The 27,176-nt window shown below is 37.6% G+C and overlaps 1 protein-coding gene across 5 annotated transcripts in view; it reads right to left on the minus strand.

The window, feature by feature from the left end:
* Window positions 1–27,176, minus strand: part of NAV3 (neuron navigator 3) — a 662,176-nt gene that overhangs the window by 157,104 nt on the left and 477,896 nt on the right. For all 5 annotated transcript variants that reach the window (XM_063446980.1, XM_063446978.1, XM_063446976.1 and 2 more), the window contains 3 exons: window positions 21,397–21,514; window positions 20,682–20,734; window positions 5,275–5,347 (listed from right to left, as the gene is read on the minus strand). In XM_063446980.1, the coding sequence (XP_063303050.1) occupies window positions 5,275–5,347; window positions 20,682–20,734; window positions 21,397–21,514 (244 nt within the window). The remainder of the gene's footprint in view (window positions 1–5,274; window positions 5,348–20,681; window positions 20,735–21,396; window positions 21,515–27,176) is intronic.

Consider the following 27,176-nt stretch of genomic DNA (forward strand, 5'->3'; position numbering starts at 1 on the left):
ATACGTCTACTAACACACAAGCTGCACACAGGAACTCACTGTTAACTTCATAATAAAACTTTGTGTCCAAAACAAAGAGGGATGTTTTTTTCTATGATTGGGAAAGTATATTTTAGCTATTAAAAACCACTGCATCGCGTGGTAAATTAAATTTAATGTCTTGCAGGGTTATTCAATAAAGTTCAAGTTTTAGCAAATTAAATCTGCGCGGCAAAAGTGCAGGTAAAGTATAGTCACAGCCCTAAAAATTAGCTTTTTTCTAAGAGACACACAGGGGGTGTAAGGTACACACATGGGATAACAGGGGTACTTTAAGAGAGTGGATAAAAAACACACAAGTGAAGATGCTTTTTTTTTTTTTTTTATATATTTAGGGCAACAAAATGCTTCTTCGATTGTGTAACCAAAACTCTTCGCACCAACCCTGTAACCAAACTAATCTTTGCACCAACCCTGCCCCAGCACAAAACGTACTCTGAAGTGGTCTTTTAAATACATGTTAAACTTTTACTATTTTATTAATTTACGGAAGCTGGTATATTTCCATTAAAAAGCAGACAGATTCAAACACAGTGATTATAGTAGCCAGAACAAGCAGAGATAATATCAAATGAGAATTAAAGAAAGAAGCAGATGTTTATATCATTTTACGGAAAGGGAAGCTTATGACATTAATGTACTGAGAGAAAGTGTCTTCTTGTTTCTTTCGTCTTTAGTCTCGAAAGCCTGATTTGGCCCAGCAAGCAGCCACAGTGAATACAATGGATATCCCTAATGGCATTAGTTCAAGAGATTTCCAAAAAGAGTTAGGGAAATTGCTTTGTTTTCTATCTCTTATATCAGCTACTTCAGGATTACACAAACATATTAGTATTAAAATACACGGTTTAGAATTTCATGTCTCACATCCGTGATATCACATTAAAAGTAAATAAAACCTAAAAAGTAGAAAATATCATAACCTCTTTTAATACAATCAATTGCCCCATCAAAGGTCTAAATGTCACACTTTTTTTTCTTTTAAGACTTCTTCCAAATATTGTTTAGAGTCATCTATATATATATATATATATATACTGATCAGCCACGACATTAAAACTACTGACTAACTGTTACTTTATGGCAGGGGCCTCTTTCAGCAGGATAATGCACCCTGCCACACTGCAAACAATTTCAGGAATGGCTTGAGGAACATGACAAACCGTTCTAAGTGTTCCCTTGCCTCCAAATTCCACAGATCTCAATCCAATTGAGCATCTTTGGATGTGCTGGTATAACAAATCTAATCTATGGAGGCCCCACCTTACAACTTGCAGAACTTAAAATATCTGCTGCTAATGTCTTGTTGTTTGATACCACATGACATGTTCAGAAGTCTTGTGCAGTCCATGACTCGATACTTCGGAGCTGTTAATATTGGGAGAATTGGTGTGTGTGTGTGTATCTGTACACTAGACATTGGATTGGGAACAACAGTGCCTTTACAGGTGGGTAAGCCCCCTGGCACCAGTGACTCTGCTTCACAGGAAGGCAAAGTTGGGGTTATAATACAACATTGTGGGTTATATAAAACCTATAATACTGAAATAAATGTGCTAAAAAAACTGGGTATGATCTCAAACTCTCCCTGGCTCAGTGCCAGTTCAGCAAATTGGCATGCATGAACAGCAATCTATGCTGACAATTTTGTTTCATATACAGTAATAAATTAAAGGAACTCGATAGGGACAGGAGCACAAACATGTATTGCTGACCCTTTAGTGTTAAAACCACCATTTATGTGGCTTTCCCCTTCTTAACCCCTTTACAAAAGGTAATAAAACTTACCTTCTTTTCAGTGCCACGCGGGTCTGCCGGTGCTGGCCCCACCCAAACACTAGCTTGGCCAATCAGCACCTTCTCGTAGAGATGCATTGAATCAATGCATCTCTATGAGGAAAGTTTACGGTCTCCATGCAGGAGATGTAAGGAGTGGCAACTGGAGGTGTCCCTAGGGGACAGTTTAAACACTCTCTGAAAATGCAGTGTTTACATGGAAATGCCTGCAGGGAATGGTTATACTCTCCAGAACAACTACATTGAGCTGTAGTTGTTCTGGTGACTTTAGTGTCACTTTAAAGTACAAGCAGTGGCAGCCCTGTGGACCCCTTCGAACCCCTGCAAATACGGTGCCCGCCACCATGTTTTGTGGCCCCGGCTGCGTGGTAGAACCACCTGGGCCACATTGAAGTGGGAACTCTGACTCCCATCAGACTAAGCCACCACTGGACCCCAGGGAAAGTCACCCTCCTGCACCTAAAAGGTAGGAAACAGGAGGGTGAGTAATTTTTTTGGGATATGTGTGTGTTTGTATGTATGTGTGTGTGTGTGTTTATATGTATGTGTGTGTCTGTATGTATGTGTGCCTGTGTGTGTCTCTGTATATGTGTGTGTCTGCATGTGTATCTGTATGTCTGCATGTGTGGGGGGGGGGGGGGCAACGTATGGGAGGGGAAGGGTAAAATTATGGGGGGTTGTGAGGGGTAGATGTATGGGGGGGGGGACCAAGGCAGTTTTTGTACCATGGCCCTGTGGTTTCTAGTTACACCTCTGAGTAAAAGTAATGTATTTTTTATTTAAAACATGTTTAATTAATATTAGCTATCTGCCATTGGCAGTTCAATAGTACCAGCAGGTTGTGCAGCTTCTCTAATCATCAGGGAAAACAGACCTAAAATCATCAGCTAACCCTACGTAGTTTAAGGAGTCAGATGAAATTTGAAGCTGGATAAAAATAATTGGATTTATACAAATGGCTTTAGTGCAGAGTCTACTTCACTAGTTTTATTCCCCAATAGAGTTACATTCATGTCTCATTAGGCAAGTCAGTTGAAAAGATCGTATCAGGACAAAACAGGAAATAAACCATGTGAGCTAAGCAGTTCACCACTGAATTACTAACACTCTGAATATATTCTACTGATGAACATTCCACTTATAAATGTAAAAAAAAAAAAATGTTGACAAGGTTTTAGACTAAACTGATGTTTTGAGGATTTTCCCTCTTGTTATATATATTCAGTAACTTTCCCTTATACTTTGATAGTAATTTTAGACATTTTACCTAGTTTATTGTATATATAAGTAATAAATGCATTTTCCATAAGTTTTTACTGACTTTTCAGTGAGTCGAGCGGTACATCAGAAAATTTAAGCCAAGTTAAGTCATATTATTTTAGGAACTATGGCCAACTATTCCATATATAATGTTCCCTTTATCTAAGTTTATTCCAGTACTGTCATAATAAGAGTTCATACATCTATCTTTCTAATGTCTTCTGATTACTGTGAAATATATATATATATTTAGCCCAGTGGTTAGTACGTATAAAATTAAATTTTAACAATGTGGTTTCTATAACGTTAACAGCAGATTCATTTATATCTATGGTCTCCATACTATTAACACCACATTAATTTATGTACGAGTCCCCAAAAGGGTTGAAACACTAACAAACTGTAACCAAGACCTCCCCAAAAAGTTGCTTTTCTTAGCCAGACCTCCATCATTACAAGGCGCTAAGCATCATCCATCTCTCACTGGAGTCATATGAAAAAGATTTCTCAGATCAAAAATAAGGTAAGCATCTTGTAAAATAAACATAGCATAACAATGAACACAACGTACAGAAGTAATTTGTTAGGTAGTATATGGATGAAGGGCTGAGAAGCTTGTTTGGCGTGACTTTGATATCGCTGCAGCAGAAATTTCAGTGGTAAGTGTATCCAAAATAAACAAGGCAAAGTTTAGATCTTGTATGAGATGTCTGCCTTATTAAAAACACTGATAAATAATCTTGCTACTACTCCGTATTTTTCACTTTGTTCAGTAAAAAAGATCTGAAACGCCAGCACATAAGTTAATCAGATTCTACTTATGTAACATATACATAGTATCTTCTTTACATCTCTAGAGAATAGCTCATTCATTTCACACAGCCTTTACAGCTTCTAAAAAAACACATGGTTTAACATCAACGTCTATCTCAGACTTGTCCATCTCCCGTCTAGTAACCAGATGTCTCAGGTCAACAAATCATGATCTAGTTAAAAATGTAGGATTGTAAGCAATATATTATGAAAAAGCACATTTTAATAAGCTGGTAAACGGCTCTAGAACATTTCTAGCCTTTCTTGTGACCGCAGATGTTTGTGAACTACATAGTCAATGAAGCAAAAATATTTTAGATTAGAATCATGGGAAATGTAAGTTACAAACATCTGAGATGGTAAGGTTAGTTATCAATGTTCTAGCATATATTTTTTTTGTGGCCTCAAGCATATCTTTCAGTTAGAGGTGGAAGGGCCTCAAGATCTGTGCCAGTGATGCTACAGGTGATGCACGAGATTGGTGGTCTAACGAGGAAAGAGGGTAGGGACATCTGAAGATGGAGAGTGTGCGCGTGGCGTGAGTGTGGTTGACTGACAGCCTCCCAGGTCGTCCTCACTCTGGGCAGACCATGAACAGATAGATCTGTAGTACACTCTGCATGGTCCTAAGTGCCCCGGCACAGAGTGCTCACATCTAATGATGCACTCAGGTTTGCTGGGAACAGTTCCTTGGTGTCTCCAGATGTTGGGACAGAATCTCAAAATCACAATGGTCCTGCTAGATCTGGGACTGTTGAGAGGTGTTTAAATGCTATCCCCACAAATCACCATACATACCCACCAATTCACAAGAAGGTTACAATATCAGAAAATAAGGTGCAAATAAAAAAAATAAACTAATAAATAAAAAAATAAAGATATATTAAAAATAATTGGTTGAGTAAACCCTGGGATTGTCCACGATCAGATATATCTATGTTGATCTCTAAAATTAACGTGTGTATTAAATGGAAAATTCCCCAAACCTAGCTCTTTGTAATTTTATTCTAAGCTCAATGGAGCCCTACAATCTCTGTTTAGTGACGTGTGAGCGTCTCATAATATGAATATGTATTATAGGATTATTTCATACATGCTGGAACTTTTTAAAAAAAAAAGGAAACATTATTTTCTGCCAATGATTCTGTAGCACCCTACTGACATGACACTACGGTCATTCAAGGTCAAACATTGCCCCTTGTTACATAATGATTCCATATTCTATCTGTAATCCATGATTATTATTCATGTTCGTCTCCTAGGAACTTGCTTCTGAACATACTGATTGTCTATTTTGAAATCACTTATGTCATTTATCTATTTTGATTTCACTTATGATATTTCAACCCGATGATTATCTCTTACCTTCCGCAGAGAGACCTTGCACGTTTACTCCTCTAGCTGCCAGGAAGTTCAGACAGACATCGACATTCTCAGTCTGCAACATGGAGACAAATAAAAAGAGACTTAGCCCTGTTTCATTCGATATGCAAATCTCAAATTTATGTTAAAGAGGGAATGAATACTTCACATTCAGAAGAGACTACAGCCGTCACTAAAATTTAACAAACACGATTACTGCCAATTAGAAAATTCCTATAAAGCTTTCATTGTAAGCTTTTGGGTTTATAAAACAATCCATAATAGTTGAATCCAGAATGGCATGCCGGCATAGTTTAAATCCACCTACTTAATAGTAAACAGGATTTTGCACAATACAAAAAAATAAAATTCTAAGAACACATGCATATTGAACAGAACATTGCTCTATACACAGCGAAGAGCATAACACGAATGAATGCTAGTAGTGAACATTCTATTTTAACAATCACCAACGCGAAATTAATACTGATCTTGAATATGTAGATCACCAGTTTTCCAGGTAACTAATTAATGTGCATTTAACTTGATGTGGAAATTCTCATAATAGATTTTGTATTTTTTTTGCTAGTAAATGTAGAAATAGTTAAAGAATATCAAGCAATATTAACATAACAAATAAAAGGCTTGTATGCCGAATGTTGTACATATACGAGTCTCTCAACTCATAATTTACATCATACCAAAGATGTATTTAACTGGATATTTTTCCCACAGTTGTTTTTTCAAATTTATGTTTCGACAATGTTAGTGGACTTTAGGAGCAAGGTGGGACACAACAGCTGAATTTGTTGGACTACATCCAGTAATGATTTTCTTCGGTCCCCTGCAGAAGCCATGTTGTCATAATCAACAGCTCAACATTGTGTCATTATGTTGCCATACACACTTTTAGAGGTAGGGGGTGTTAACAGTGAATTACTATCCGTCCTTCAAAAGTGATGGAAATCTCTCTTGCTGGTTTGAGCCAAGTTCTGCTCTCGTAGCAATAGATTAATTTGATGTCTAAACTTCATATAGATTTGAGCTCAAATAAAATGAAACCATTCAGCTGTGTGCACTTAGGGGACTTTGTATGCTAGTTTGCAGACAGTGAAAGTTCCAAATCACAAATACATATTCTGCGCTCAAAAAGAAATTACTTGTTTGAACATTATACTCTATATTTATTCAGCTCTAAATCAAAAAAGGTTACTCAAAAGGTAGAACCCCAGCTGTTGCAGACTACAAATCTGGTGCAGCATTAAGGCTGTAAGAGCATCATGTAAGTTGCAATTTTGTATTGAGCCCCAGTAAATTACAATTAATCAAATGTATCATTAAAAAACTTTGCACACGATATCTTAAAATCTGCTGCAAAATCTAATTATGTTTAAGAAAAAAATTTATTTATGTAATATGGCAGATTTTAATGGACAGCGTCCCCTGCATATTATGAATGTCATATAGGACACAAATGTATGTTTTCTCTTATAGGTGCTGCTTGATGACAATGAGTAAATTAAAGGAACACCCCACTGCCCAAACACAAAATAAATAAAAATCACTGTTTAGTAGATATATACCAAATACAAACTTGCGTGCATTTAATTCTGCATTTTTTCATTGGAATTATATCTATTAGCAGCTTGCAAAACCTGCAGTTCTCTTGTCTTCTGCCTTTGCAAGCCCTCCTCACAAGACTTTCTGTGGCTGACCAATCACAGACTTTCCAAAGCAGCTCAATGTGAAGTCATTACAAGGCAGGTGTTCGGGGCAATTGCTGTCTCTTGAGTTTAGCTCCACTGAGCTAACCAAACCAGGAAGTAACAAGACCGGTTGTCTGCTTAAAAATAAAGCCGGTGGGTGTAACCAGTATAATTTATAAAAGTGTCAATTTGTATTGAAATCTGCACTTTTTGCAAAATAAAAAAATAGGACACACTCTTCACATATAAAGCTTTTCAGCAAGCTAAAGTGCTTTAGGGGTCTGCAGTGTCCCTTTAATTAAGGTAAATGCTTACTAGGCTGTGGACCTATTCATATGCTTTTGCGGATACCCCACTTATGCAATATGTATAAACAGTTCTCAAGCCAGCGAGAGTGAGCTAAATCCCTTGTAGGTTGTGTCTAACATGTGCATATCCTTGTCAGCTATAACAGCTAGTTCATATTATCTCACTGAAGATGAACTCGTGATACAAAGTAAAATGGGCATCCGTTAAAAAATCTATGCATAGTCCTTGACAACAGTGATCTATTGGTCAGCGAACTGATCACTACTACTGCTTCTTAACTGAATGAAATATGATGTCCCCCCAATGCTTCCGAGCATATTAAGAGATAGGAAAGCATCAATGAATGAGAGCAAATATCATAAAAAGACACAAAATAAATACATTATTGGTCCTTGAAACCCAAAAACATATGTCCTATGCTTCACCAAGTTCTCAAATATATATAAACAGATTAAAAAAATACAGGAGATATTTTTCAATTGTGACATTTCTTCGGACCTGTATATTTACCTATTTCAAACTTATAATTAATAAAATACCACACCACATGTGTTCACTATCTCTTTGACCTGTTAAAAATGAAATATAACATATTGATTAACCATATAACCATACTATATGATACATGATGTTGATAAAAGTAATAAAATATATTTATCAACGAGCTTAAGCAGCAGATAGGAGACATGCAAAACATAAATCGTCCGAATATTACACATTTTTGCTTGGTAATTCATTTAAAAAATCTTATTAAATGCAAAAAAATAAATTATTTTATTCTAAAAATATATAGTCAGAACATACAGAGTGGTTGAAAGTAATACAGAAAAATATACAGATTTATTGACACTATGCTTATATACTGCATTTTGTTCTAAAATAAAGTTTACTTTTAGATCTATTTAAGCAGCCTGAAGCAACACATAATTAAATAGGACATTCGTGTAGTAATTAAAAGAAAATGGCTGTTCCCCAAGGAGCTTTTTGTATTAAAAACATCTTCAGAGAGATGTCAAAATGAACTAAAGATGTGCAAAACTTGCAATAAAAGAGAATATTGCATTCCTGTTTACCACAAAAAAAGGATAGAAGAAAACATGCATCATTGAAATAGGAGATATTGCATTAGAGAAAGGGTAGTATATACATGGAATCAGAGCTGGATTACCTGTAAGGTGGCATTGGTGGCCATCTAGGGCCTGGGCACCAATGAGCTCAGGCTTTGGCTGTGAAGGGACCCTCTTTGAGCAAACAGGGAGCTCAAAAATATTTTCCTGCTTGGCCCTTTTTCCACTTACCTGCTTGAGGGAGCATTGTGGTCTGCACCAATATCAGGTGCAGATCACTTTAAGAGCTCCCTTGCGATCACAGTGCTGCACCAGGAGTACTGAATAATTGACTGATGAGGGAGCTCTTAAAATAATATACACCTGATATTAGTGACCACCAGACCACCAACGAAGGCAAGCAGGAGGTGGGCAACCACACACTTAGCCTTCAAACATATACACATAACACTCAGCCATACACAAGCACAATCAGCCTCGCCCCATATATAGCTCTCAGCCTCCTCAACACACAACATTCAGCCAGTACACACATTCTCACACACTCTCACTCTCCCACAACACTCAGCCACTAGACATGTGCAATTCGTTTTGTTTGGAATGTACATTCGGAAGAATTTCGTGCAATTCGGACATTCGGATGCTTACTAATGTCCAAAGTTCGAATTGTCAAAGTGCCAAGTTTCCGAAGTACTGAACTGAATTGCCGAAGTTCCAAATTGCCGACGTTCAGAAGTGTTTCGGATTTCTGAAAAGTGGCAAAACAAGTGGTTAGGATCAGGGTTAGGGGTTAGGAGTTAAGGGTTAGGGGTTAGGGATAGGGTTTAGGGTTAGGGTTAGGGTTCGTTCCCTATTAGTTTCAAATTGCCTAAATTTCGAATTGCCGAAGTGCCGAACTGAACCGAATGCCATTGGTCCGAATTGCCGAAGCAGACACATTTTTTTACTTACCCGAATTGCCGAACCAAACATAACCAAATTTTTGCCCAAGCACATCCATATCAGACACCACACACACTCAACACTTACGGAAGCTGAGCTTAGGGCTCTAGGATGGGGCCAAAATTTAGCAACCTTAATTAAACAATATTTGCTGGATACATAGGAACATTTTGGAGATCAAATAAGCAAAAACATTATATTTTACAGTGGTCAAGATAAATGGGCTATCCTGCTTTTATCTGACCACAAACTAGGTTTTCTGAAACTCAAAAAATGTTCTGAATTGTATGTTTAGAAACATAGAAACATTGAATGTGACGGCAGATAAGAACCATTCGGCCCATCTAGTCTGCCCAATTTTCTAAATACTTGCATTAGTCCCTGACCTTATCTTTTAGCTAGAATAGCCTTATGCCTATCCCACGCATGCTTAAACTTCTTTACTGTGTTAACCTCTACCACTTCAGCTGGAAGACTATTCCATGCATCCACTACCCTCTCAGTAAAGTAATATTTCCTGATATTATTTTTCAAATCTTTGCCCCTCTAATTTATGACTATGACCTCTTGTTGTGGCAGTTTTTCTTCTTTTAAATATAGTCTCCTCCTTTACTGTGTTGATTCCCTTTATGTATTTAAATGTTTCTATCATATCCCCCCTGTCTCGTCTTTCCTTCAAGCTATACATGTTAAGATCCTTTAACCTTTCCTGGTAAGTTTTATCCTGCAATCCATGAACCAGATTAGTAGCCCTTCTCTGAACTCTCTCTAAAGTATCAATATCCTATGTACAATACTCCAAGTGAGGGCCTTCTTAGGAAGAAAGACGTGTGTAAGGGTGGACACCTTCCTATGCTCCGGATCTAGATCAGCCAATCACAGAGCTGCAAACTGATAAATTCATAGATTTATTAAAAACTAAGAATAATAACTAAATAAAGTCACACTACAAACTATATTTACTTGTATTTTCTCATGAAGCTAACGTTTAGTTAGCATTGAAACACCTGCTCTTACAATCACTCTCACTTTCCTATTCTGAGAAAGAACACAAATGGCTTCCTAGCTCTTATTTGGACAGGAAGACAGGCTATTCATTTCACTGTTTATAATTCACCACTACTAACATGCATTCAATTCAATGACAGTTTCCTTTCATAGTAATAGAACAATTTGTGAATGAACACGCACAAAATATGAATGGTTTATTTTCCATTGTAGTGTGGGATTTCCCAGAGGCCTCAGCTTCACTTTAATTCCGCATTGTCCATATTGATTGTCATCTTTTTTTATGGTTTAAGTATGATTAGTGTGCTCTTCAAAAATCTCTAGAACCACCTGGACTGTGGATGCAATGCCAAGATATTACCTTTAACAAACAGTGTTTTCCATATAGCATTGCAGTGCATAGTTAAAGTAAGTGTTGCTCTTGATACAAACACAACAAAATGAACCAGTGAATGAGGATTCATGGCTGGTTGCAACATGTATAATATTCAGGTACTTTTATTGGGAAACTTTATGATTTATGAATGAAACTTTTCTGACAGAAAAATGCACATTTAGGGCAGTTAATATTTATTCTAGCTTGACAAAAGATGAAACTTATTGGGCTTGGGAGAATGTTTGGATGAAGAAGAATTTGCCTTTTCATTGAGTAAGTTTGTTCAAAATCCCCTCAGAAGTTTATTTATATGGCAACAACATATTCCACAGCACTTGACAATCAGTGAAAGGCCTTGCTCAAACAAACAAACTTACAATCTATGAGGTAGGTATATATGTATCACGGCATGCAGATACAGCACGGCCCACGCATGCGCACTACACACGGGGGAACGCTGTGATGGTTACACGATCCAGGTGGTGAATTCATTTTCTTCCAATTATTGGGCTATAAATGTATTACTTTCATGCTATGTATTCATCTATGATCCTGTGGAAAGTCCCGGACGGGGACTGCAAAGTTGATCCACATATGTTTTAACCTTTTTTTCTTTATTAAAGAATGGAACTTTTACCATACAAAGACCGTGAGTGCAAGCCAGTTTATACATAAAGTATTTGTATATTGAATCCCAGGCTTATAGCACCTGACACTTCTACGTGGAGCCAGAGTGCAAGGGAATTCAAATATTTATATATATCGTTAGGTGCCTTGCCTAAGTACACTTACAGGGTTATTCACTAAGTGACAATTTAAAGTAAATTTCACATTTTAAGTCCAAATAGCTGAATTGGAAAAAATTCTCCAAGTTAGCTATGCTTCTTCAAATTTGGGTACTTTGATCATATACTTAAATTGATTTCTCACTTTAGTTAATATCCCTTGTTGAGATTAGAACTCATTTTATTTTATTTAGCCGCTTGTGAGTTGTGTAATATGTTACATGACAAAAGTCTAAATCTGCCTTCCCATTTGTTATAATAAGGTTTTATAATGTTTGGGTTTTACTTGTTTATGTATTTTATTCACACAGGTCGCCTAGCATTGATACATTTATAAATATATGAATATAATTATATTGTTTAATAAATGTCTTCTTTAATTCCGATAACAGACTGCTTCCGATCCACATTCTGGTATTAGGGACCGTGCCACAGTTGACTGTAGAACTAAAGGCTGTTTATTGTATTCTAAATCTGTAAAACATTCCAGACATGTACAGCATTTATGACATGGCATGGCATTTTTTAGCAAGCCGATAAAATGCAAACAATTTCATGAAAGCAGCACCCAAGCCAAATGGGATCGTTCTTTCATTCCGAAGGGTTTGTAGTTTCTATCTATTGAGTGGAGTTATGTAGCACTCAATATAGGAAGAACCAAAACAAATAATTTTAAACAAAGCAGCAAACAACTAGCTGCATTTTCCTAAAATCAATTGTAAACCCCCACTGGTTGAGTTAAGACAAATAAAAGCCATATTCATCCCTTGGTCTCGTTGATACCAAGTGGACATTTTGAGTTTATTAGTTTGTTCTTTTTACAAATGTAGTTTAACATTCAAGACTACAACTACATAGAACTCTTCAACATTTTCTCCTCTTCTAAAAATATGTTCTACTGTCAAAAATCTGCAACCGCTTAACGTTGTTTTTCAGGAGGATATCTGAAGGGATAAATGTAATTTCTGCCCCAAAACATGGGGAATTGTTTTGTTAGAATACAAGGGCATTCTCGCGAACATAAAACCATTTTTTTCATAATAATGGTATTTATTCAGTATTTGCTTTTACGATATTCTATTGAATAGAAAATCGAATAGCAAAAGTTAGGCAAAAAGTGCCAAATTCTAGACTTGTGCATAATGAAAATATTAGTCTGGTTGAATTAATTTGTCCAAAAATATATTTTATGTCGGTTGATTTTGGATTTGTCAATGTGGCCTTCCACTGTGGATGAATTTCACCCATGCAGTAGTTTAGGGAATACAATATTTGAACAACCTAACGGGCTGCGAAAATGGGCAATTTAATATGCATTCTCCTTCCATTTGTTTTTTAGACCTCAGTGTCCAAGCAAGGAGGTGGCTTGTGAGGGAAATTCAAGAAGAGACCATCAGTCAAGTTAAAGGGAAGCAAAGGTCAAAGGTTGAGATTGGAGTAAATGCAATTTTAAAGTAATTGAGATTGGAGTAAATCAACTATTTTAAAAGCTATGCACCAAATTGAGCAGTATTAAAGGGTGGCAGGGAAATTGTATCTTTCCCAGAAAAAAAAATAGGAATGATGTGACATATATTATTCAGTTCCTTTGCCAATGCTATAGCAAGAGTTAATGTGCTTCCCAAGCAGGGCCAATATGGTTGAAATTTATAGCAATAGTGATACTATTAATAATAATAATAATATTAATAATAATAATAACTACACAGGAGAGCACTTGTGGATGTTAAATGATCTATGAAAAGCATGGTGGAAGCTACTGTGAAAGTTATGGTAGATGCCTATTGTATTCTTATTGCCCCAGGAAGTCTGCCTACTGTTGGCACTAACTACTGTATTTTCTAGTCATTGACTCCTTGGAAAATGTATGTAATACCCCTATTACCTTGTATGGTTTGATTGGATGCCTGGTGTTTTCAGCCAATCAGAGGGCTCTTTGAAGATCCATTGGACAATTTGGTATTTTTGCACCTCTTGTATCTCACATTTTGAACTCTACTTAATGTACTATATTGCTGGGGAGACCCAGTTAAGTTGTCAAAACATTCCAAGATGGTTTGACAAATTGTACTAGGACACCGCCAGGGCACTCCCGGCATTATGATCCCTACGGTTGGTTGTAGTAGTTATGGTGAGAGGAGTGTTCCTTTAAAGTATGAAGTGTCAGTAAATTAAAGTGAATTCAAAGTGATTTTCAAACTTTAGATCAAAACAGCCTAACTAGAAGCATAGCTGACTTGTGAATATTTTTTCCCCTGACAAACCCAGATAAATGAACTATTCATATGAAGCCCATCAGTGGTGAAACTAATGTAGAGAGGGCCCAAGTCATTTTTTGGGCCTCCCTCTAGCGCAAAAGTAGCCAAAAGGTAGATCCTCATTTGTCGTACATTTTAAACTATGCTCTGCCAGCTGGAGAGCATTGCCCATCCTTGCAGTGTTTGTGCATTTGAATGTAAGCATGTTTTTGTATGGAAAGTGTGTGTGTGCCTGTAAGGGTGTATGTACTGTTTCTACTGGAATGCAGTGGTGTGTTTTTATGTAGTTTTGTCTTTTAAATGAACATGAGCTTTTGTGTGCAGTGTTTGTGTTTAAATGAAAGGGTGATTTTATGAAATGTTTGCGTTTTAATATGCGGTTGTGTTTGTATGTAATGTTTGTGTTCAATTGCATGGGTGTGTTTGTATGGAGTATTGGCTGCTAAATGCGGGTGTACATTTGTGTGTAGTACTGGTGTTTAAATGTGTTTGTTCTACGTAATGTTTGTGTTTGATTGCAGGGGTGTCTTTGCCTATTCTGTTGGTGTTTGATTGCTGGCATGTATGCACAGGGCCAGTGCAAGGATTTTTGGGTACATAGGCGAAGATGCATTTTTCCGCCCCCTCCCCCCCCTCTAAAATTAACATCTTCACCTATGTGCCTCCTAACAAGCCCCTCCCTCTTCCCCGTCCCTTAGTGTTCCTCTCCCCTCCGCCCTCTTTTCCCTGTCCCTTGGTGTTTCTCTCCCCTCCCCTCTCTGTCCCTTGGTGCACCCCCCACCCTCTTAGCGGTCACACTCCCCTTCCTGGTGTGCCTCCTAACTGTCTTGTAGCATTACGGAGCAGATCCTCTACAGGAGCTTCAGTTTTCTGTACCTGGCTGGACTGATTTGACAGAAACTCACAAACACACACTGATAGACACACTCACACTGACAAAACACACTCATACATTGACAGACACACACATTCATACAATCATTCACAGACACACACACTCACTCACAAATGCATAAACACACACACACACACTTACAGACACACACTCACAGACAAACACATACACACAGACACATACACACACTCACACATACACAGACACACACACATACACACAGACACATACACACACACACTCACAGACAAACACATGCACAGACACACACACTCACAGACAAACACACAGACACACACTCACAGACAAACACATACACACAGAGACACACACAGACACATACACACACTCACAAACACATACACAGACACACACACTCACAGACAAACACATACACAGACACTCACAGACAAACACAGACACTCACAGACAAACACACACTCACACATACACTTTCAGAAACACACAAATGATTAATAATATCCACCCAGCCTCCCTACCTGGAGAGCTGGCGTGGATCTGTCCCTGGGGTCCAGTGGGGCGTCAGTGCGGCGGGCGGCAGTGTTCTACTGAGAGGCGGCGAGGGAGCTCTAACCTGTCTGCTCTGCTCCCTCACGGGCTGTCTACTGATGCCGGGAGCCGGATTATGACGTCATGTTCCGGCTCCCGCAGAATCAGCAAACGGTGCGCGATGGAGCAGAGCAGACAGGTTAGAGCTCCCTCACCGCCTCTCATTAGAACACTGCCGCCCGCCGGGGGTCCAGAAGGTGACCTGGCAGGAGGGAGCGCTTCCCTCCTGCCGGCCACTGCAATCTTGCGCCCCCAGAGCCGGTGCACCCTAAGGCGGACGCCTGTGCCGCCTTATGGACGCACCGGCCTGTGTATGCATACACTGCCACATAAATACGTAAACAGATATATATATTTATACATTTACACACCTTGACATACGATACACACACTGACACATACATACAATCAGATACACACTGATACAAAACCAGATACACACACAGACTCATATACACACCTTGGCACACGCATGCACACACTGACACATATATTTACATACTGACACATACACACATTGATACACACACACACACACACTGACACATACACACATTAATACACATATACACACACACATACACTGACACACAGATACACACACTGACATATACATACATTCATACACAGATACACAGACACACAGACACACACACTGACACATACACACATTGACACACACACACACACACTGACAAACAGATACACACACTGACACATACACACAGTGATACACAGATACACACACACTGACACACAGATACACAAACTGACACACACACAGATACACAAACTGACACATACACACACTGACACTCAGATACACAGAGACACACACACACACACACACAAACTGACACACACATAGATACATATTTTTTTATATTTGCAGCCACCCTCCTGTTAGTATACCTTATGTGTGCAGGAGGGTGGTTTGCTTGTGGTCCTGCTGCTGACTGAGGCTGATGGGAGAGTGGGATCTGCAGCAGTTCTCTCCTTTCTTCCCTCCCCACTGCTGATTGTGCCACCTTGTCCTCCTTCTCTGCCACCCGGCTGCTGTCTATATGTGGTAGGAAGTGACAGGCTATCACTTCCTCCAAGGCTGCTGATATTACAGGGGACTAGTCGCACTGTTAAATGGCCGCTGTTCAGCAATACCCATCAGGTGCCCCCCACCCCTCCCAATTTTAGGCTGGAATTGAAGCTTTCTCCAAGTTTGCTCTTTTTTCAGTTCAGCTTTTCTGGTCTAAAATTTGACATTCACTTTGAATTCCTATAAATTTACACTTTAACAAATAAATCTGACAAATTCACTATTTGTATGTTTTATTAATTTAACTGTATATCCAGTGTTTAATCACATCCTCTATTTCACATCCTCTATTTCACGTCCTCTATTTCACGTCCTCTATTTCTGTTTTTAGATCAGATCACATTTTAGTAACGCAGGAATAAAGAAAATAACAATTCTAAGAGATACATTTTCTCATACCACCATACATAATGATAACTGCCTTTTATGTGAAACCTCATATTCTAACAAATTGCCATCTATGTAACAGCAATACACAATGTTTAACGTTCTTCACTTATAAAGACATGCATTGCATTCTGACATATCTTACATTTTTATTTCAACAATGATTGTTCTATGAGTTGTCGGCTCCATTTAAATATTCCTTTACTCTTGCTGAATACAGGCCTATAGTTCAGTTTGTGATTAAGCAGGTCGTGGTTGGTGTCAGTTTATTGTGGTGTTGCCTCAGACAGTACAAGACATTGTTCATTTTTAGGGCCATTAAATCAGTAGAAGTCATATGTTAAAGTAAAGTGATTAAAAAACCGCTGCGTTTCCTGACTTTAGAACTGTCACTGGCAAAGCTTGAGTGAACGCAACACGATTTTTTTTTTTTAAAGGCACAGTGAGATAATAGATTAAGACACTGCTTATTTTGATTCTAGTACTTTATTTCAGGGTATCATCAGGCATGTGTGTGAGAAAGGCTTTGTATTTTATATTTCCCAAGATGCTCAGTCGTTCTTGAGGTCTGCAGAGCATCATGGGAAATATAATTTAAAACATTCTTATTCATGTGTATACATGCTGTTTCGTTCTCTGTTAAATAGCATCTTGAGATATTCATGAATAAAGACATGGTACAGAATTAAAAGTTTCTAAGCTTCTTTTTTAGTCTATTAAAGAAACACTGTATTGTTATTATTATTATCGCCATTTATATAGCACCGACAGATTCCGTAGCGCTTTACAATATTATGATAGGGAGGATTTAATTATAAATAGGACAATTACAAGAAAACTTACAGAAACGATAGGTTGAAGAGGACCCTGCTCAAACAAGCTTACAGTCTATAGGAGGTGGGGCGTAAAACACAACAGGACAGGAGATAGCAATAAAATTAGGTGGGAGTGAAGCAGAGCTGGAGGAGAGAGTAGAGTGCTGCCCTTTAGGAGCGAGCAAGAGACAGGTATGTGAGGTAGAGGTTAGCCTGGGTGGCCATAAGCTTTCCTAAAGAAATGGGTTTTAAGGCACCTATTAAACGATTGAAGACTAGGGGAAAGTCTGTAGTCACTATAACAACTTCATTTGATTCCCAACACACAGACAGGACTCAGTGAATTTCAAATGTATGGCCAGAGTAGCCAAACTGAAAACATATCTGACATTTTCCACTTTGTCTATTTTCACCATAAACACCAAAACAACTTTAGCATAATAAAGCAGTTTTGGTGTATGGATAAAGCCACTGCTGTTTTACTGCTCAATTCTCTGCCATTTAGGAGGTAAATCACGTTACTTATACAGCCTAATCACATCTTCCTGAATATGACTTACACAGTCTTCCTGTAAAGAGAGATCTAATGATTACACTTCCTTTATTGCACATTTTTTGTTTAATTTGGAATGTCTTATCTCCTGCTCTGTTAATAGCTTGCTAGACCCTGCAGGCATCTCCTGTGTGTGATTAAAGTTACATTTAGAGATCAGGATATAAAAACGTCTAAAGCATGTTAACATCTTATTGGAAATTCAACCATTTTTTTTTTTTTTACTAGACTGTGTGATTCACAGCCAGGTGAGGTGTGCCTAGAGCTGCATAACATAAACAAAAGTTAACACCAAAACTGCTTAATTAAGTTAAAGTTGTTTTGATGCCTAGAGTATCCTGTTACATTTGAAATTCACTTTAATCCTTGAATTCTTATTTTATTGAATAACCCTGCATGACTGTGCATGCATACTAGATTGAGCATCATTCTTTCACCTGCTCTTTAAAACGTATACACAAGAGAAGCATGTTTCCCCTTCAGCATAACAAGTGCTAACTCTTCTTGTGAATGTTTCAAATGCAAAGTCAATACATACCCAGATTTAGTATCAAATTAGAATATGTTTGACTCCCATCAAAAATGTCAACATGTCTCAATCTCAAACATGTGGATTTCAGTAACAACTACGTACTGATTCAAATGTATCTTTGTCTTTTGGCATTTTGAGGAAATCACTCCAACTTGGAAATGTTGGCCTACATTTGTAACTTTGCCAAGAGATCATCACTCCAACTCACTTTTAAGTGAATGATCTGATAATTGAAATTATGCAGGGCATCTAATTGTAATATAAAGTGGCACATTGACATAAGACCACACTTGAATCTGACTGTCATGCATTTGAATTTACAGTAGAGAAAGACCTACATTTTAGTATTATTTAGCTGGCATGAATTGCAGAAAATGAAGGAGTACGACAGGGGTCACAATCCATTTTACTGGGGAATTAATTATAAGTTACTACATCTCACTGATATCAAGAGGTCCATGAAGAAGCAGGACCCAAGAGGATGGTCTGAAATGGTCTGAAATAGGGCTTGTCCAATCACGTTGGTGCACATTTGTCAAACGTAACAATAATGAGAGTTGATGGAAGGAGCAGAAAAAAGAAGGGACAGTAGTAAAATAAATTATTAATAATAATAAATATTGTAGTTACACAGATGAGTATGAGAAAATGGAAGCCTGCATTTTGCTATGCAATGGATAGTTTCTTGAGTAATTACATAAAAACAGGCTATTCCATAATCTCTACAAATGCATTCAAGATTTCCTAAACAGACTTATCTTTTTATATAAGATCTGCTTATGTTTAAAGAAACACTTCAGACCTCTAAAGTACCTTACCTTGTTGAAAATAAAAATTGGAAAGAGTTTGTCCTATTTTTTTCATTTTTCAAAATGTACAGTTTTCATTAGAAATTTACACTTTTATAAATCAACCTGGTTACATCGCCTTATCTTTCAAGCAGCCGACAGCTCCTGTTACTTTCTGGCTTGGTTAGCTCAGTGGAGCTAAACCCAAGTGGCAGCAATTGCCCAGATCACTTGCCTTAAAAGACTTCTCATTGAGCTGCATTGGGAAGTCTGTGATTGGACAGCCACAGAAAGTCTGGGCGGGGTTAAAAGAGGATGGCTTGAAAAGTTAGCAGTCATGAGAACTCCAGGATTTTCATGTTTTTAGATATAACTCCAATAAAAATAATTACATAATTAAATGCATGCAAGTTTTCATGTGGGCTATATCTACTAAACAGTGATTTGTATTTATTTTGAATTTGCTCAGTGGTGTGCACCTTTAAATCTCTTTCATTTTCTTTCTTTATGTTAGGTGAAGTGAAAATTTGCATACTAACATTTTGCAAGACATAAAACTCTGGACACAAGCAGTAAGTATACATTAAAATGACCATAAGCTTATACAAACTACAAATGAATACACCAATGAATTTAACAGGCTATGCAGCTTTTGACTAATATGTAAAATATCAATGACCCGTGCACCTCTTATAAAATTAACTTGAATTGAATAGTTGGTTAAAACTAATCCTACACCCACAGCAAAGCTCTTGACAATGGCATTGCAGCAAAATATTCTCTGCGAGCCAGCACAGCATCATGTTTTGCTATTTAAAACAACCATTTGCGTTCCCCCCACCTGTCCTTCTGCCTCTAGTTTCTGTCTATATTTATGGCATTCTCTTCCTATGTCTAAACACAGGATTCCCCAGAAGGCTGTGCCACGGATTGCAGGCAGAAGTTACACTGTGCATTAATAATCTCAAAATTCCAATAATCTCAAAATTTTAACGTAAGTGGTCAGTTTGACTTGCATCAGGAAACACAAACAATAAACAAACACTTACTAAATCCACAATATCCTTAAAGATAACACCTCAGGAACAAGACTTTTTGTTTGTTTGTTATTTGTTCGTTATTACAAGATTCTATTTATTTAGCATAAGCCAAAAAAGCTAAATATTTGTTTTTAAATCCTGCTAACAAAAACATGTATTTAATATTATATTAACGAGACACATCAAGTACTGTAGAACATACACTGACCCATAGCATGTTATACACACATAAAAATAATCAATGTAATATTTATTTAAAATAAAAATAATCCTCATCGATTCTTACCATTTGCGACTGGCTTTTCGGGCAGCCATTGATATCTTCAATTTTTTCATTTGCTACAAGAAAAAGAAATATAAAATGAAAAAAACAAACAAACAAGCAATAGCACCAACACAATACAAAGCAAAATAGCTCAATACATTTGAAGTTAAAATAAAGTTCAGTATGTGCTACTCTTACCTGAAAGACTTCACTAATCCTATGTCACTGCTACCAGAAACCCCAAGAGCATTTACAGTTCTAGGATAAGTTAAGTGTGAGTAAGATCTCCTGTTAATTCTCCAGTCCCTGCCAAGTGACTGCTGACATGAAACCGCCTGCAATTGTCTTTGCATGGTTAGGGATAAAGTTTCAAGGCATCTCAGCAACGTAGAGCCCATCCAGCTAGCAAAATGCACACATGGGAGACATATGGTTTGATCAAGTCTTCATTTCTGACATTTCAGCATATGTTGGATACACTTTAAGCCGTCATAAAATAACGGCTTGGACAGTTACTTCCCAAGTATTTAAATTCTAATGAATTTTCAAACAAACACTCAAGACAATGTTCAATAGCATCTGGAGTTTGTAACTAAAGACATATTGAAACTCATTGAACTTCACTCTTTTTTTTTTTTAGGTTTGAAACCCTCCTATCTCCGCCTTCTCTAATCCGTCCCACCCCCAGCACTGAGAATACACTTACTGTGCGGCTGCCCTGCCAGGGGAACCTTACCGATTATTTGGATGATGTCTGCTAGCAACACACCGTCCGCAATGTCCTGTTGCAAATCCTTTATCAGCCGTTTGTGACCAGATTTTGCTAGGTAGTGGTTTGCCCAGTCGGTATAGATCTACGGAACACAGGGAAGAGGGAGGGGAGAGGAGAGAAGAGGATAATAAAAATTATTCAGACAAACATTGGCTTCAGAGGGAGAAATATTCAAGATCGCATTCCATACGGAAAAGTCAGTGCTCAAAAGGAAACCGTTATGCTGCTGTTATTTAAACAATTTCTTTCCTATTCTCAGATCTAATGACTCACTTTATTTTGAAATGAGGGTCGGTTCAGTTCCTTGACCACACAAGTAAAGAAAGTATCACTTCATGCTTATCAGGGAAACTGCTGTAACAAATCAGTCATTTCCTTTCTTCTTTAATGGCTAGAACCAATTGATTTTGTAGTGTTAACACTCTGAGCACCAAAACAAATGTGCTGCTTCCTTTCTCTCGCAGGGTTACAGGGCAGATAAATAAATCTAACCGTTCTTTGCTTTTAGCAATTTCGGTTTGTAGTGTCCTTTCAAAGCCTGAATTGTTGCTCCACGTTATATTGACAGATGTTTATGGAACATTACACTACAGGGCTTCTCGAAAATAAATAATACACTGCAGGGGGTGTTATTTTTATATAGATTTTATTTTGTAAGTCTGGTCACCTTACGGAAAATTTTAGCACACCGTTTTACATTTTTTTGTTTTTGTTAAAGAATAGACAAATAGACAAATAGTTTTTTTCTTTGATACCATAAATTGACACTCCTGTATAAGCTGCCTTATATATCTATATATTTATCAGAGTATTGCAGTATGCAATGATACCTTTTTTATTGGACTAACATCATATTTCAAAGACAAGCTTTCAAGAGTTTCCTCCCTTCTTCAGGTCTGAAGCTATACTGATCAATCTGAAAGAGTTTAACATGACTAATCCAATCTACACTATATATTTATCCATATATCTCCTGAGGGACCCTGCATTCGCCGATTAATAAAAAGTAACGATTCATTATCAACAGAATATCTTTGCTTTATTCACATTTCAAACATGTTATATAGAAATGAAACATTTTAAACCATGCATTGACTATCATTAAAGGACCACTATAGGCACCCAGACCACTTCAGTTTAATGAAGGATTAACCCTTTCTGCTGTAAACATAGCAGTTTCAGAGAAACTGCTATGTTTACAAATGGGTTAATCCAGCCTCTAGTGGCTGTCTCATTGACAGCCTCTAGAGGCGCTTCCGTGCTTTTCACTGTGATTTTCACAGTGAGAAGACGTCAGCGTCCATAGGAAAGCATTGAGAATACTTTCCTATGGACTGGCTGAATGTGCGAGTGGCTCCTGCCGTGCATGTGCATTCAGCCGATGACAGGGACAGGAGGCGGAGAGTCCCCACCGCCGAGGGAGCCCGGCGGTGGAGAAAAGGTATGTGTTTAACCCCTTCCTCACCCTAGAGTCCGGCGGGAGGGGGACCCTAAGGGTGGGGGTACCTATAGACCCTATAGTGCCAGAATGTTATTTTTCTATATACCTGAAAATAAATCCATGTGAATGTGCGTTCCTTAGACTTTAGACATAGTTACGTTCCCAAGCTGCTGCCATTGTCATTTTATTTCACTTGTACACAAGATGACTCAATAGTGACAGCTTTGATATATGTAGTTCGAAACCTTTTGACCTCTAATTTTGGACACCACTAGGACATATATGCTTGCAATAACCATTAGTCACTTAAATACCCTAACACCCACTCTAAAACCCTACCTTAACATTCGCGCTTAACTCCTTCATTACCCTAACACTAACGCTTAACCCCCACACTATCTTAACACTAACCTTTAAAATGAACACTAGCACAAATCCTTAACCCCTATTTACCATAACACTTTCGCAACCTCTAATCCTTAACCCTTAAACGTCCACAACTCTAATACTAACACTACCTTAACACTAACCCCAGCCCTAACACTAACCTCTTTGTATTTTCTTACAGCACTCCTGATTCTGATTGACAGATTGTGGACAGCTGACTTGAGCCGACCTCATTTGACCTTTACAGCCAATGTTTATTTAAATATTGGTCGAAAAGATGGCTCTTATATGCACATGCCTCAAACTATCCCTTTTCTTTTCTATATAAAACTTGGAAGATATAGTGGAAGAACGTATGCTTTGCTTATCTTTTCTGTAGAAAACACAACTCATATCGACTAACACTAGCTAGTGGCAAAACCCTGACTTTGTATTAGGCTTTGTTTTTAATATAGTAGCAGCGTGGATGAAATAGAAACCGTGAATATGCGTTCAATATCCTTCTTTCAATATCCAGCCTTTTGGCAATATGAATGGAACTCTCAGCAAAGTGTTACTTATTTAGATTTCATATGTTCCTAATATTCCATTATTTATTGGCTTTGTAAAAGCAGCATTTTTGGACTGTGAATTAAAACCTGTTTCAGTCTAAGGCCCAGTGGACAGAATTTCATTTCTATACAATAAATGACCTATAGTAGATGGGTTTTATTAGACAGCAATGGGATAAACAATAAATGGAATCATATCAGGGAATGTTTTTTTTTTTGTATCTGACAAAACTGGGAAAAAACAATACCGTGGCTTTTGCTCGATCCCAATGTTACAGGTGATGGTGTTATCATTTAGATGGCGTAAGAAATTAGTGGGTGGACTAACGTATCAGAAGTATCTAAAATTAGCAAATTCATATTTTCCAGACAATCAAAAGAATCCTGATTGTAATATGTCTTGCTGTCCCTTTGCAGCCTTGGAATACCTAAATAAAGTTAGCTGGGTGTATGTGTCTATGTAATAGCATTCATTGTCCTGACTTCCTGAGATAATCAAAGTAAACCAAAAGGTAACACTGAAATACAAAAACTCTGCCTGTCAGTTTTTCCTTCAGTCTGGAAATTGTGATTCACCATTTCAGAATTCCATCCTTGTTATTAAAAAAAAAAAATACAAAAAAAAAAAAAAACCTCTCTATATGACTCAACTATGCTCAATATATATATGTATTTATATGTATGTATATCATATACTAATTTTCCAAACAGAAATATATACCATAATTAACATCTTAATAACAATTATACAATTTAAAATATTGGGCATAACATTGCTAATCTAGGTAATATATAAAGGTAAAGTGACGTTGAACATGTTTAAATCACCACTACAGTCACCCAGGTTACTTAATCTCAATGAAGAGGCATGGAAGATGTGGGCAAGTGTGTTTAACTCTGCAATGGAATAAATTAAAGGGATACTATAGGCACCCTGACTACGTCAGTAGTCTACAATGTGAAACATTGCAATTTTTTAAAAAAATGCAATGTTTACATTGCAGCACGAAAACAGCCTATAGTGGCTGTCTACCAGCCTGGTGGCTAAGCGGCTTTTGGTCACCTAACTGACACTATACATTCTCACGCTCTGCATGAGGACATCCAGCGTGATTCAATGCTTTCCTATAGGGAGGACCAATTGATCTCACAGTGCTTGCCGCAAATGTGCTTAGCCCCCCTGTTGAAAGACGTTGGAGGAGGCAGAGTGCCAACCCAGCACTGAGGGACATCGGTGCTAGAATCGGGTGAGCGAATAAAGGTTTTTAACCATTTATTGGTATGGGGAGGGGAAGCCGGGAGGTATGGGTGAGGCATAAGGAACTATAGCATTAGGAATACAGCTTTGTATTCCTAACACTATAGTATCCCTTTAAACACACCTCCAGTGGCAGTTATACTAATAGCCACTAGAGGTGCTTCCTACTGCCATAACAGTGAAAAACTCAGTCACAGGACTGCAGTCATTGATCCAGCCATTAATCCAATGCCTTCCTATGGGCCGAGTATTGCATTGGATGAGGGTCATTGAATTGGATATCGGTGGAAAAATCCTTGCCTCCCCAGCAACACCCTGGGGGGAGAGATAAGAGGGACAAGAGCACTAAACCATTAGGACTACAGGTTTGTACTCCTGACACCTTAGTGTTCATTTTAGGTGTTTGATGTGTTTATGAATGAAGGTATGATTCAGGAAGCTTTTTATTATACAATGTTCTGAGCTACGAAACTGAGGTCAGTTTTAATCGCTATCAATCCACATCTGGTGGGATGTGTCTGTTTTTAAAAACAAGCCCAACACCCACCAATGCACCTGTGCAGTTTCTAGGGAGTATGTTCCTTTGTTTTGATTAGAGCGATCACTCTATCTACCGCACGGAGAAGAATAATGAGCAATCTTTCAGGAACACTGACTTTAAAAACGGAGTTAAATATGTCTTTTTTTCAGTCTTCTCTTTGGAAATAGACACAGAATGTTTCATGGTTTCTGTTCCCTCCCCAATACTTGACATTAATCCCCCTTCCCTAAAGGGAATACAGCAACTGAAAAAAACCCAAATAACTTAAAAAGCTTTGTATCCTGACAGCTGTCACGCTATAATCCTAAATAATATAACAGGATGAAAGAAACGCCCTGATGAGTTGAACTAAGGGGGTATGTGATTTAGCCAGAGTATCAACTGTACAATGTAATTGAATGGAAATTTGGCTAGTGAGTGCTGAATTTGTTCTGGGTACTGAATAATAATTGTCTTTCGCTGGTTTCCCGAAAGTTGTTATAAGGTTGTTTATTTATCATAAAATCAAGATTGAAAATAATATTTGTGTGGAATGAACTGGCAATGCCACAGTTTTCGAGAAGTGGAATTTACACACAATATTAATAGTTCTTAGTCTCACATTTACTTAGAATAACTAGATGGGATAAAATAATACAGCATTCTATATAAAAATAACATAAAACAAAAACACCAAAGTTATTTTGGGGAAGTTGGTGGTACCCAGTGTCAGTTATGCTAAATGAGTGCTAACAAGCCATCAAAGGGAATCAAGTTATCATAACTGATGTTGAGTGCACCCTTTTGCGTGTAAGGGGAAAATAGGTTGGAATTTATGATCTGATGACCTTCGAAGAAAAGTGGAGGTGGGTTCCAGGCAAAAATGTCATTAAAAAAATCAATAATTAGATTTCAAATCTACGGACCTTGTGAAATATCCAGCAAGTTGGCTACAATTCTACTTATCTCATAAGTTCTCCTGGAGAGAATTCTTATTGACTTCAGTGAGGACTTGTTGAAATTTGGTAATGCTTAATATTACTAGACTGACAACATTTTTGTTACTTGTTCAAAATGTTAGAGCAGTCTCACCCCCTTCCCACCCACCCCCTGATGAAGTTTTATATAAAACTCTTCTAGGTCTCATGTGCGTGCTCCCAGATAATTTGATGTTGACCTGTGCGGATTTGCTTTTAATTACCTCTAATACTTAGAATGTGCACCTTAGGTGTAATCGGGTATTGATTATAATAAAATACTTACCCCTTGTTTTTATCATACACTATCAGAGGTATTGCCTAAACTTTGAATTATCATGAATTTTGCAGGGAATTATGCATTTTAGGTAAAAAAAATGCTATAATGGAAAAATGGCTACAGTCCTATATTTGTTTTTTTGAACAAAATTTAGCATTTTCGACAAATTATTTAACTCTTGTGTCTGACAATATCATTCTTGTCTGTCAATGACCTAAATATCCCTGTATGTTATAAATATCCCCAGTACAATTCTAAAGCACAGCAGGAAGTATTTTTGCTATATAAATGCCAATTATAATCCTTGTTTTGTGAAATACCCTATATGAA

Source organism: Pelobates fuscus, chromosome 3, assembly GCF_036172605.1.
Source record: "Pelobates fuscus isolate aPelFus1 chromosome 3, aPelFus1.pri, whole genome shotgun sequence".
In the NCBI taxonomy this organism is placed as follows: domain Eukaryota; kingdom Metazoa; phylum Chordata; class Amphibia; order Anura; family Pelobatidae; genus Pelobates; species Pelobates fuscus.